Below are 13,306 nucleotides of genomic sequence, written 5' to 3' on the forward strand. Positions count from 1 at the left end.
TCATTATGGACGGTGGGTGTTAGCGCCGAAGTGGTGACATGTGGAGGTGTAAGGTACGTTGGTGGACCGCTGGGCCTTAGGGAAGGGCTCTTAAGGGTATGCTCAGAGCCGGACGAGGAAAAAAAATAAAAAAAGCTTGTGTGACGTCTCAGGAGGGCGATGTCTGATGCGAGGCGTGTAGTAAGTCAGGCGCCAACCACACCATCGATCAGGCCAACCATGACGCTGCCGTGAATGGAAAAAAGTGTGTGTGTGTGTGGGTGTGTGCGTGTGTGTGTGGGTGTGTGCGTGTGCGTGTGTGTGTGTGGGTGTGTGCGTGTGGGTGTGTGCGTGTGTGTGTGCGTGTGTGCGCGTGTGTCTGTGTGTGCGTGTGTGTGGAGGAAGCCGAAGAAAAGATGGATGAGGCCTGAGTATGAAGATGATATTATTGGGGAGACAGGCTACCGCCATCCATTGGGGGGATTTTGTAAAGAGTTCCGTGGTCATATTTTTACTTTGAAGACCACGGACCTTAAAAGAAACTAATATATATTGCGCTGATAGTTTGGCGGAAAAGAATATTAAAATGGTAACTGCAAAAAAATCTTTAACATAAGTAGGTAAAGGCCATTTTTATAAAGTTTGTACAGTATATTAAACTCTTCGGTACAATTTTTTTTTTGTTAATGCTATCCACAGATGATTTTATTCAGCAAACGGAAGACTTATCGTAGCAAAAGTGGTTAGTGGAAATCGTCTCCAATCGCTTCAATCGTCTTGTAATATGAGGAAAATCGTCTGGTCTCATCCCTACAGAGTGTAGAGGTTTGGGACTAGAAAACTTAGACACAAAGTAAAGATAACTAGATACCAATCGCCAGTGGCATTAATTGAACCAAAAACCCCAGCCACTCCTACGATATGAAGGCATATGGGCCACATCCAGCTGTAGCACCTTAACTCACTAGGCAACAAGGCTTCTTATCGACTATAAAGTTATCACCGACAATAGTAAATGATTTAATGAAGTACAGGGAACCATTTGGCTTGATACTCAGTGTCATTTTTAGGGTACCACTACATGAAGTGAATAAATGGCTGCTGCCTCCACTTAACATTATATTTTGGATGAAAACTAACCTTTTCAATACTATGACGTCTTTTTCATTTTCTTTTTGCGCTCACTACACGATATTTTTCAGTGGTTGATGAAGGCTGGTAAGAAACCACTTCAGTTCGAAAAATCTCTCCTATGCGGAATACAGTCGTCTGATCGGAACAATGGCAAAATAAAAATGACGTTCTTGGTTTAAAAGGTTTCACCTGCCATGCGCACAGAAAAAAGTAAGGAAGAAGTGCTAGAGCCTCGTCAAACCCGGTGCTGGCCTTTCAAGCACTCATCACGTCAGTCCGTGTCTCCCCCTACTTATGACCTCCAGTTTTCCATATCCTTCAATCCAATGACGTATTTTTCCACCTGATTATTGCTACTCCCAGACGATTCTCTTTAAGTTAGGAAAGATCTCTTGTATTTTTAGACATTATTTACGTCTGTATCTAACCTCTCCAGTTTGATACTTCTCTCACAGACGATTTTCTCTAAGTTACGAACGATCTCTTGTATTTTTAGACATTATTTAAGGCTCCATCTTACCTCTCCAGTTTGATACATCCCTCCTAAGCTGAATAAAATCGCCATACAGTCATAGGAATACAATGAATAATAAGTCACCGGATTTAAAGGGTTAAGTGCAGTGTGTCCAGGCATCTTGAGGTGGAAGGTTCCTGATTTTGAGTGTCTGCCTTTTTTTTTTTGAAAGTGCTTTTTTTTTTTTTTCAGGCTTTCGTCCTTCACTATTTTTCTTGCTCATTTTTCTACTTTTTGGACACACACACACACACACACACACACACACACACACACACACACACACACACACACACACACACCGAAATCGAAGTGGTTTCTCCTTCCATCTTTTTCTTTTTCTTTTTCTGCATAAATCCCCAAAACTCGACCTGATACATTAATGTCTGTCTCGGGTAAGTGAAGGGGGTGATGGGAAAGAATATCACTGCAGAAGAAGAAGGAGGAGGAGGAGGAGGAGGAGGAGGAGGAGGAGGAGGAGGAGGAGAAGAAGAAGGAGGAGGACGAAGAGGAGGAGGAGGAGGAGGAGGAGGAGGAGGAGGAGGAGGAGGAGGAGGAGGAGGAGAAGTAGAAGACGAAGAAGAAGAAGAAGAAGGAGAAGAAGAAGAAGAAAGAGAAGACGAAGAAGATGAAAAGAAGCATTATATATCAGTACTAAGCTCTTCAAAATGGTGATGTCTTCAATGGATCCACTTCATATCCCTGTCTCAATACTGTTTTATCTAGCCCTAGAGAGAAGCATCGAAGTAAGAGGTTTGGTCGTAAATAGAGTAAACCACTTAAACTCTGTGCATGAAAAAAATCTTGGTCATATATTCACTGTACTAGGAAGAGATAGGAAGCGAAGGAAATGACAGGTGACGGTGGCGTGGGAGAGGGAACAGTCGTGTGATGATTGGGGTTTCATTTCAGCCTCTCCCACTTCCCTTTTAACTCTTGCGTGGTCGATCCAACACTCACATTTTATTCTAGCTGATACATGATGATAGTATTCTCCTTAGACTGTGTTATAACAGCCTGAGAACGTTACGCCATCCTACTTTCCTTGCAGTGGCGCTGGCGAGAAACCTATACAACAACATCAGCAACAACAGAAACACCAGGAGCAGCAACAACAACACTTTCGTTTCAGACTCTCCTATTTCCCTTTCAAGCTGTACCAGTTTCCTAATAGTTCGCAGATGACAAGGGGGACCTGGGAATATTACATGTTCACAACAATAACGGGACGGGGCGTAGACCTCCTGCCACGATCCAGTTAAAATTAATATCCAGCCTTTGTTCAACACAGGGTAATAACAGATCCATAACCCTTCCAGCCCTACGACGTATATCTGATCTTATTATATTTCCAGACGGTTTTACTCGGGTCTGGAAGAATGTCTAGTCGTGAGGGGATAATTGGAGGCTGGATCTAACCCTTCCACCTAGATAGTCTCTCTGGAGGTGAATAAAATCGTCTGAAGATGTGAAAAATAAAATGATAAAAGGTCATTGTACTGAAAGAGTGAATGGATGATGATAACAGAATTCTTTGAGTAGGTTGTAAGATTTCGCTTTTTAGTTTCTATTTCCCTTTTTTATTACTATATTACTAACATAATCAATATTCCTAACTCCTCTCAGTTCAGTTGATGGCTAAGTGTTGTTAGACTGGAGGGTCATTTTGATTAGTAACCAAGGACACTCATTCCTACCTCATAACTAGAGTTCATCGAATATCATGCAACAATACTGAAGTTTAGGGAATAGCTCAGTTTGAACAGGCAAAAACCAACCAACTATAATAAATAATAATAATAATAATAATAATAATAATAATTTTGGTGCCCTGTCTTCATTGTGTAACCACGCCTATGAGTCTCTGCTAAGTCAGCTAATGTATCTCTGTAGCCTGGAATTTCGAAGGCTTGAATGAAGAGTGAATGGATGTGTGGCCAATTAACTAGGCGCCCTGTGATAGGTCTTTAGCCTTTCTACTTTCCTGTTCCTGCTTCTCTGTCCTTTCAGCCCGATGAGTTAGTGGGAAAGGTCAGGGCGGTATTGATGATGATGATGATGTGATGATGATGACCAAAACAAGAAAGTATGAACAGCATTATCAATAGGTGGAAACTTGCAGTAATTAAGATTCGTGTTAATATGATGGTTTCCTTCGCACTCGCCCGTGTGTGTGTGTGTGTGTGTGTGTGTGTGTGTGTGTGTGTGTGTGTGTGCTGAGGTAGGGCGTGGGGGTGGACCACATGCATCTCTTCTAAACAGGGTGGAACCAAACGCTTATTGATTCATCAACTTCCCTCCACTCTGTCGCTCCCACATTTTTTTTTTTATACTTACTGAGTGCTTGTTTTTCGGTAGCCATATTTACCAGGTGTAAGGCAGACGAGTAATGTTTTAGGCCACATGCGTCTGCCTGTGTGTCTGTCTGTCCGTCTGTTTGGGCTCATATTTTTGAAAGACTTGATCTAGATACCAATTTGTTTATATTGTTTTGCGTGTATGGGCCATTAATGCACCTGAAGGCACCCAGAATAAACTTTACAAGACTTCATCGAGGTAATGAGGTTAATTTTGGTTGTGTAACTGTCTTTTCTAACAATTTACTGACTAGTGTGGTACTATATCACCACATACCCTCTTGTCCTAAAGATAAAACTTCCAGCACTGTCATCGTCATCATCATCAATCATGGCCATTCTCCACATAAAGATGAGATTAGAGAGCATCCAGCAGCAAGGAAGGAGAAAGTAAGACGGTAGGTAAAGCGTCAACAGCACGCCCAGTGAAATGGACCATACAATCATATCACACATTATTTAAGCCCAGGATCTTAGCTTCACCACACAAGCCTAACCATCTACACACAGTTAAAAAAAAAAATCTTCTAATACACTCCATATACACCATTCTACCTCTAGGTGTTGAAAAAGAAAACGATAAAAGAAAGAAAATGTTATCTTCAATGACCCTGACAAACAGCGGGAAGCAAGCCCATGTTGAATAATTGTATATTTTTCATAGTACGAAAGAGTGTTCACCTCCAAAGCAAGAATTCGGATCGCTAGTATGGTACAGTATGAGTAGTTTAACCAATTGCCACCATCGTCCTCAACAGAAGGCGGAGTTGGGTATGTTCAAAGCTAGTAAAGGATCGAACACAAAGTCAGGATTTATGAGTTTCGTGTCTGTGAGCCGATAGGAAGGCCGTACATCAAAGTTCGTATTCTCTCGGTTAAGAAAGCTCCCTAGCACCTCTTCCTTAACGATTTATTTTTGGATATGACTGGTTAATATAAATTTGTGCGTTGTTTATGCTGTGTGTGGTGGCACCTGAATGGTTTAAATGTCACAGAAGAGGATAGTAAGGAGTAATAAAAAAAATAAATCGCTTAGGGAGCTTCCTTAACCGGCCCAAGTCTCAGGCAAAGTAACTCTGGGCAGTAACGGGTTAGGACGATTTCGTGGGTAGGTTAGTTGAATTCGCTAGTAAAAACTGATGATTAGCTTACTGGGGCACACTTCCTTTAGCAACAGCAGTACAAAAAGACTCACCAACTTTATGCAAGAACGTAGCGTAGTTATTATGCACGATGGGATCCGCTGGCCTCGCTGCTAGAAGGGTCAGGTGAAGGTTTTCGGCGTCTGTCATGCGCCCGTCGTCTCCATATAGCACTGCCAAGGCGGACACAGCGTCTCTGTTGGTGGCGTCGTGGCGTAGGCTCTCTTCCAGTAACGCCACAGCCTCGCCTAGCCTGCCTTGCTTCCTGGTGAGGGTGCAAGGGCGTGAGTGTTGGTAGAGTGAGGAGGCAGGTTATTCTGTGGTGAATGTGGTGAGTTAGGGATATCAGTGGTAAATGTGGTGAAGGACGAAGACAGACTGACATATATGTATAGAAAGGATATACACATACATAAACACACAGACAACGACACACACACACACACACACACACACACACACACACACACACAGGGGAGTAAGCCAAGGTGAATATAAACCATTCCCTGGAAGTAAAGGAAACACACAGACACATGCATTTGAAGTTCATGACGATTGCTGTTTTATCCCTGCTAAAGGCAAAAGATTACATCCATCGTCGGAAAGAAAACGCCTCCTATGTAAGACTGACACACAGACAGAGACAGTCTTTGGATTATCGATCCATTCACGCTGACTTACTTTATTCTTGAGTCCACCAGATGGTGATATTTAGATTTAGTAATAACAGATCTTTCTTGTAGCGGAACACGTGAAGGGCAACACGACAGACAGACAGAAGGAAAGACAAACAGACCATCTCTCAGTTATCACTTCATATTGACTATTTCACTCCTGCTAAAAGCAAATTTTATTCAGCTTAAGTGAGAATAAACTCTTTCCCTGGAGGAACCTTGACTTACTAAATGTGTTTGGTGATATTGAGAATAAAATAATACTGGCATGTCGCCTTAAGACGTATGCCCGTCTCTCCGTCAGTTTTCCTGTCTGCCTGTCTCTCTCTCTGAAGATGACTTTCACCTGACACCATTATTCCATACTACACAGAATTCTAAGCAAACTTGAATGAAAGTACTATAATAATTTACATGTGAAGCCAATAGAACGCTTATGCCTTTCTGCATCACGTTCTTTCATTATGTTACTATGCAGTCAGAACGTCTTCATATGTATCCTGAGCATCATTAGCTGCCTCTCGTCCAAGGGAGGTGGTGGTACCTGGGGATAGATGGAGGGAAGGAGGAGGATGGAGAGGGTTTGAAGCTGTGTCCGATCACCAGACCATTATTGCTTTCCCAGCCCTGACATCAACATCGTCTGGATTCTTTCTTGGGATTGCGACTGTACCTTTTTCTAATCGACATATATTGCATCGGTAACATTCAAAAGGATAGTGTAATGTGCAGATTAAGTCGCTAAGGGAGCGGTGTTACGAAGTCTACAAAACCAATTATAATATGACCAGTTATTCTTATGTCTCCGCCCACCTATATGGTAGAGGAGGCATTAAGTGACTGGTCTGTCCGTGTGTGCGTGGGTGCGAACCATCGACGGATTTCCACCAAACTTTTGTCAGTGATGCAGTATGAGGAGATGATGAACCGATTACGTCAGCTATATCAAGGGGTCAAAGGCCAAGGTCATGGGAGTAGAAGAGACTTAATAATTTATCTTTGTGGGTGCGATATCCCCTGAACCCCTCGACTGATTTCAATTAAACTTCTTCCAGTGATACAGTATGATGGGAGGATGAAATGATTAGGCCATCAAGGTCAATGGGTCAAAAGTCAAGGTCATATGGGGCCGACTTGGTTTATCCATGTGGGCCAGATATCTCCTGAACCCCTTGACGGATTTAGATCAAACTTTTGCAAGTGATACAGTATGATGGGATCAGGTCAGCAGGGTAATGGGGGTCGTATGACGAGTCCGTGCACAAGTTTGGTGGAGGCATACCGAGCGACGCTTTTCGTCGACAGCTAGGGGTCCGAGTTCTCGGAACTTCATTTTGTGAAGGAGTGTCGTGGAGATGATATGGAGTGAGGGAGAGAGGTGAGGAAGGAAGGCAGTGTGATGTGTAAAATGAGGGAGATGCAGTGAGACAGTGGGGGCGTGGACGCTGTAGGGAAATATGATGAGGAAAATGGTGCTGTGGTGAGGTAGGATGGCAATGTTCTGTGGTAAATGTGGTAGTGTGGCGAGGAAATACACATACTTCCAAAGCACGGCTAGGTTGTAGTAGGCGTGGGTGTTGTGTGAGGGAGTCTTGTGATGGAGTGTGGTAGTATGAGGAGTGTGGTGATAGTGGGTGGTAATGTGGTGAGTTTGATAATGTCGTGAATGTGGTAAGAAAATACGCAAGCTTCCTGAGGCTTGCAAGGTTGTAGAACTGTGGGTGGTGAGTGGATGTGGTGAAGGATGGAATGAGGTGAGATAGTGTGTGTGTGATGAAGGAGGTAGTGTGATGACGGACTGTAGCGAAAAGAGAGAGTGTTTTGAGACAGTGTGGTCATGCTGGGGAGGGGGGGGAAGATAGTATGATTAACGAGAAACATACTTCCTGAGGTTAGCAAGGTTGTAGTAAGCGTGTGCGTGTCGAGGGTGTGCCTGTAGAGCCAGCCTGAAGTGCGCCTCGGCCTGTGCTGGGTCCGACAGCAGGGTGCCGAGGTTGTTGTGAGCGCTTGAGTGTCCAGGCCACAACCTGAAACACAGACACGTCAAACCTCCCTTTCACACATGGGCAGGCTTTTGCAATGTATTTCTAAAGGACTACAGTTCCATAACAAATTGCTATCACAGAGTTGAAGGGATTAGAAGCCTGCACTCACACGTTTCGACCTTGCTTAGTTTACACACTTTTTTGACTACAGACTCGTTCGAGATAGCCGAGGATTAGAAATTAACAAACTGAGAGTACTGTGAGAGTTGTTCTTCATGTAGCACTAAGATTTGATGCAAGAATTGTCAAAATGCCCGTCTCCAAAAGAACTGGCACAACACCTGTCCTTGTCACCTGCAGACGGGGTGGGGATGCGGGTGGGGTGTGGAACTAACCTGATGGCTTCTTGGTAGTGGTGGGTGGCGAGGTCAGTGTTGCCGAGGTCACGTTGTAGGTTGGCGTAGTTGTAGTGCATCTTGGCGTTGTGGGGGAGGGTCCTTAGGCCAGCCCTGAAACACGTACATGTATACGTACACATACGCATGCACGCACACAGACACTCACACACACACACACACACACACACACACACACACACACACACACACACACACACACACACACACACACACACACACACACACACACACACACACACACACACACACAGGCAGACAGAGAATGTACTATTGAATATTCGGCACACTACTACACGATCAGAAACGGCCAACAACTTTACTTATTAAACTCCGTGACGTATATCTTCAGGTGAGTCTTGCTGTTATACCCTTTATATTTTAACTTGACCTGAAACTGCCATCTCTTAATCTTGAATGCAGCGTTGTAACGATAGATTAACACTAGAATATCGTGCTAATAACGAAGAAGTACTATGGAAAGGATATTCAGTTGCAGTATTTGTTTTTCCGCCACTGAGTTGCATGAAATAAGCTGCAAAAGGACAAAAATCTCGGCCAAGTTAAGGTGAAAAAATATACGAAACGACTGTATTCAGTTTAGGAGAGTACACTATAAATGGAAAGGTTAATGAAGACTGTACATTATCTTATCTCTCCAGTTCAAGGAGGTTCTCCTGAAATCTCTCCTGAAATGAATAAATTCGTCTGGAGATGGCAAGGCTAAAAAAGAAAATATGTCCTTGATCTGGAGGGATTAAAGCAGAATAAAAATATATATCAGGGATCCAGTTGTCATGTGCTGAAGGGATGGCTCAGTCAGCATTATCAGTGTATACCCTGCATCAGGCCCTGACGAGAGGCCTACAAATGGTGGCGCTGTGCACCACAGGCGGAACAAAGCAGCTGTGGCGTCCACTCAGGTGTTAGACCTCCTCATATAACCCTGCACCTCACCGTGGGCCTGGTCCGACCCAGGCATGGCGCTGTTTACCTCAAGGAGGAGCAGGTTTCCTGTATGATGTACGGCACTGTGCCCGAAGTACGGACCCTTAGAAGCAGTTGCTTACCTGTAAGCGACGGGTCTGTTCGGCCAAGCAGACCGGGGTTAAGCAATAACAACAAGAACAAGAACAACAACAACATCCCTACATCATTTTCTACTTCCTATAACCCTTTTCATGTCTAATTAAGATTTCGATTTAAAATAATTGCATTGACACGATAAGCCCTTCAGTGCGATGATGTTCTATAAGTTCTGTTCGTGTTACAAGTGAAGGAGCGAGGAAAAAAATAATACTAGTCTGATCACAGGAAGAGAGTGCCTAGAGTTTAATATAAAAAGAGGGGAAGAGTATGCTCACAGGAGAGAGGGAAGAATGAAGGTATGCTTACAGGAAAAGTGTTTCAAATAAAAGAGGTAAGGATATGCTAACTGATCACAGGAAAAGAGTAAGGTATGCTCGAAGAATAAAAAAGGCGTATACTCACAGATCAGAGGAATAAACACGGATAAAGAGGATTAGAGTATGCTTAAAGGAATTTAAAAGTAAAGGCATGCTCCCAGGTCACAGAAAAACAAAGATATTAAGGATATGCTCACAGGACATTGACGTCTATCTAAGGATCTATCCATATCTACCCATATATAACTTAAAGAACGCTTACATGTCACAAGCATAAGAAAACAGCTGGGTACACTCACAGGAATGAAAAAAAAGCAAGGTTTTGTTAACAGGAATAAAAAGCAAGTTAGGGTTTGTTCACAGGAAGTACAAGTGTAAAAGGAAGCTCACAGAAAGAGGGACTGCCTTGAATGCCAGTCAGTGTTGCGGTGTAGCGTCCTGCAGGAGAACACCAGCAGTAGTAGTAGTAGCCCAGGAGCCCTCAGTCGACCCATCCGAGACAGCCCCACGCTCACCAGAATCGCATATCCTAGGCTGTCAAAGGGAGGAAAGTGGCAAATTTTGATTATTAACACCAATAATAATGCCAGGTTGTAGGCAGAAAAGGGAGACATAACATCTTCTACGGGCATTAAGATCAAGCTAGGCTCAGGGCAGTAATCTCCGCTCACACAGGCTGTCCGATTAAGAGAACACTGGACATCTCTACCAGGGTCACACAGGTTGTAGGTAAAGAGGAGCTACGTGGCATTAGACAAAATACAAACACTAATAGTACGACAAGGATATCAACACTAAAAGAAGTTGCAGCAATCCAGGACCACCCAGTCGACTCCTTGCTAGATTTTCCCCACCAGTCCTGCATACCTCAGGCTTTCAGTATACTGGGAAACTTTGCAAAATGGATGTGTGTGTGTGTGTGTGTGTGTGTGTGTGTGTGTGTGTGTGTGTGTGTGTGTGTGTGTGTGTGTGTGTGTGTGTGTGTGTGTGTGTGTGTTCTATAATCCTGAAAATCATTATCCTTGTTCATTTCCAAGTGTCTCCGAAATGCTCAAAATGCACAAGCAAAGGTGACCAGGTTACCAAGGCACCGTGCCCACAAGTTGTGATGCCTGAGAGATGGAGTGTTGCTGGGGGAGGAGGGGGACTTAGAACACTGAAAAGTAATACGATCTTCTGCGGCACTGTTTTATCTGTCACTGTCATAGGAGGTGAGAGTCACAGGAGATAGGGCAGATGAGTTGAAGCCGTCTCAAACTGATGTGAGGCGACGTAAGGCCAGGCCTCCTATTCATATTTAAGTCCTCCTCTTCGCTGAGCATCAAGGAAAACGAACTCTACCGCGATGTGGGTAGACTTGGAAAAAGGCGGTAATGGTCACTTTAGCAACTCCCGTGTTCGTAGTTTGATACTTGCCTCATTCCTGGAATTGTTTGGAGAGACCCATCCCTTCTACACCATCACAGTGTAATAACCGGAACGAATGAGCTGAAATGCTTGGATGCAGGAAGTGAATGTAGTATAACCATATGTATTGGCCATTTCAGCATCAACTATTGCCAGCTAGGACTGCCTTTACAACCGGAGGACACAGCGTTCAGTGCACGACTCGATATCACAACATACATTCACTGGATTCAGTTAAGCTCTTGATGAAGTTAGTATGCATCATCACCAATGCCATCATTATCATCATCATCAAGACCTTCTCTTCACCTAAATATGGGGTGAGGGAAGGTCTAGAGACAAGACGAGAGAAAACTACGAAACTATCAATGGAATGGCCGAGGAAATTGGCCACACAGACACAAACATCATCACTGTTATCATCCTCTTGATCTTTTATGCCACATATGCTAATCATTCAAAGAGAGTAATTAAAGTAGGATAAGTATTACAAGAAGAAGGACTAGTATTTGCTCGGAAAACAGTAAATACAACAACAATATAGGCGCGTCTACGACTTTTTGGCACGAGGCAACCATGGGCGTGGGTCCATATCTCCTTTGTATATACCTCTTGCTTACCACTTTATTTCTACTTATGGTACTTTAATTCTATCGTATGTTATTTATACAAATTACGTAGATACAAGACTGACGTATCTAATATACAGGAAATTATCAAAGCGTAATATAATATGCGTAATAGATCGCTAGGGAAGAGCTGCTAGAAAGCCTGCGGAGTAGACAAGCATACGGTGTCCAGGTGTGTTTGTGTTCCATTCCCGGTCATTTGCATCACTGTACCGCCACCACCACCACCACTGCTGCCTCTCCGCCTCACTCACGTATATTAGGCAGCGGCTACGGAGGGATTTAGGCGTCTCTGATTTTCATCCTCGTTATATAATATAACAACTATCAGGATTCCCGACTTTGCCCGGATAAAAGAACTATGACTGTGCATACCGACATTGCCCGGGACTCTTGGGTTCACTTCCCAGTGGGAAATGACCCATGGGGTCTCGTTTTACCCACTGGGGCTATGCTCCCCCTTGGTCCCATTTCCTCTAGGATATAATCCCCGTGTGTCTATTCATATTATGGATATTTTTTCTCAGTACTCACCCACGCACCCACCCTGTCCACCCACTAACCCACCCACACTGCCTACTATCGAATGTCAGGGACTCGTGAGGCATGTGGTTTCAAGCTACCTTAAAGTCACTGTTGTCGAATGAATTTTCTTCCTGAAATGCTGTATGGCGCTGCTCTTTGAGATACACTTTTAGACAGAATTACAACCACGTCCTGAATATGTGTTTGTGAGGATATAGAGTTTCGGAGCGACCTGAACCTTCGAGAGTTCAAATAATTGCTCTTGTTATATCTCAATAAAGTACAGTGTCGTTACTTGGTTGTACCCGTAATTCTTTCTTTTCAAGAATTCACGACACTGAAATCAGGATAAACATACTATATTCTGTTCACATTACTAGGCGTAGAATTTCGATCGTCTTGAATGTGGAACTACAACAGAGTAACAATTAAATATAGTGCTAATCACGAAGAAAGGCTGTGAAAAGAATGAATAGCAGCAGTATTGTCTTAATCTGCCACTGAGCTACGGGAAAAGGGTGAAAAAATCCGCAAAGAAAAGGTAAATGAACTACAGTACATACAAAAGACATGAGGTACAGGTAAGGTTAATTTTCTCGTTTGTAGCAGTAGGTATCACGTGGCGGAAGTTTTAAGACTCGTAATCTGATAAAATTGTTGTTACCTGTTGACGGACATGAGAGACACTGTGTTTGGCTTTAAGTGGTAGTACGAGCACCGGTGGGGGGAAGCATGTGGTCTGGATAATTGCTTAGGACTCTGACTGCGATTATTTCTTGTTATATTTCTATCTTCAATTTTATTCAGCTCAAGAGAGACTTCGAATAGATGGAGTTGTATGTAGCCTTCATTCACCCTTTCACCACATTTGCTCTCTCTCAAGCTGCGTAAATTGGCCAGAATCTAACAAAACAGACGTCATCGTAGCAGAGATAAGAATGATTTTCTGTAGTAAGAAAATTATTAAAGTTACTGTTGATAATTGTGGATGTGAGAGGGACACACATACGGCGCCTGGCTTAAGTGGTGCTGTGAGCCTGGGCAGGGAGGCAGCTTGTCGCCTATATAATGGCTCACAACTCCTGCAAGAGCCATTACCAGCGTGCCCACCTGCACCTGCACGCCTTTATGCTGCCAT

The 13,306-nt window shown here is 43.5% G+C and overlaps 1 protein-coding gene across 1 annotated transcript in view; it reads right to left on the reverse strand.

Annotated features, from left to right (window-relative positions):
- The window catches only part of LOC145396089 (protein O-mannosyl-transferase TMTC1-like), a 122,444-nt gene that overhangs the window by 16,760 nt on the left and 92,378 nt on the right, over positions 1-13,306 (reverse strand). The window contains exons 9-12 of the mRNA XM_080269555.1: positions 9,998-10,141; positions 8,181-8,294; positions 7,684-7,827; positions 5,180-5,391 (exon numbers count right to left, since the gene is read on the reverse strand). Of these exons, the coding sequence (XP_080125681.1) occupies positions 5,180-5,391; positions 7,684-7,827; positions 8,181-8,294; positions 9,998-10,141 (614 nt within the window). The remainder of the gene's footprint in view (positions 1-5,179; positions 5,392-7,683; positions 7,828-8,180; positions 8,295-9,997; positions 10,142-13,306) is intronic.

The sequence above is a fragment of the Coenobita brevimanus genome, chromosome 34, assembly GCF_032717465.1.
Source record: "Coenobita brevimanus isolate Jiangsu-jjx chromosome 34, ASM3271746v2, whole genome shotgun sequence".
In the NCBI taxonomy this organism is placed as follows: Eukaryota; Metazoa; Arthropoda; class Malacostraca; order Decapoda; family Coenobitidae; genus Coenobita; species Coenobita brevimanus.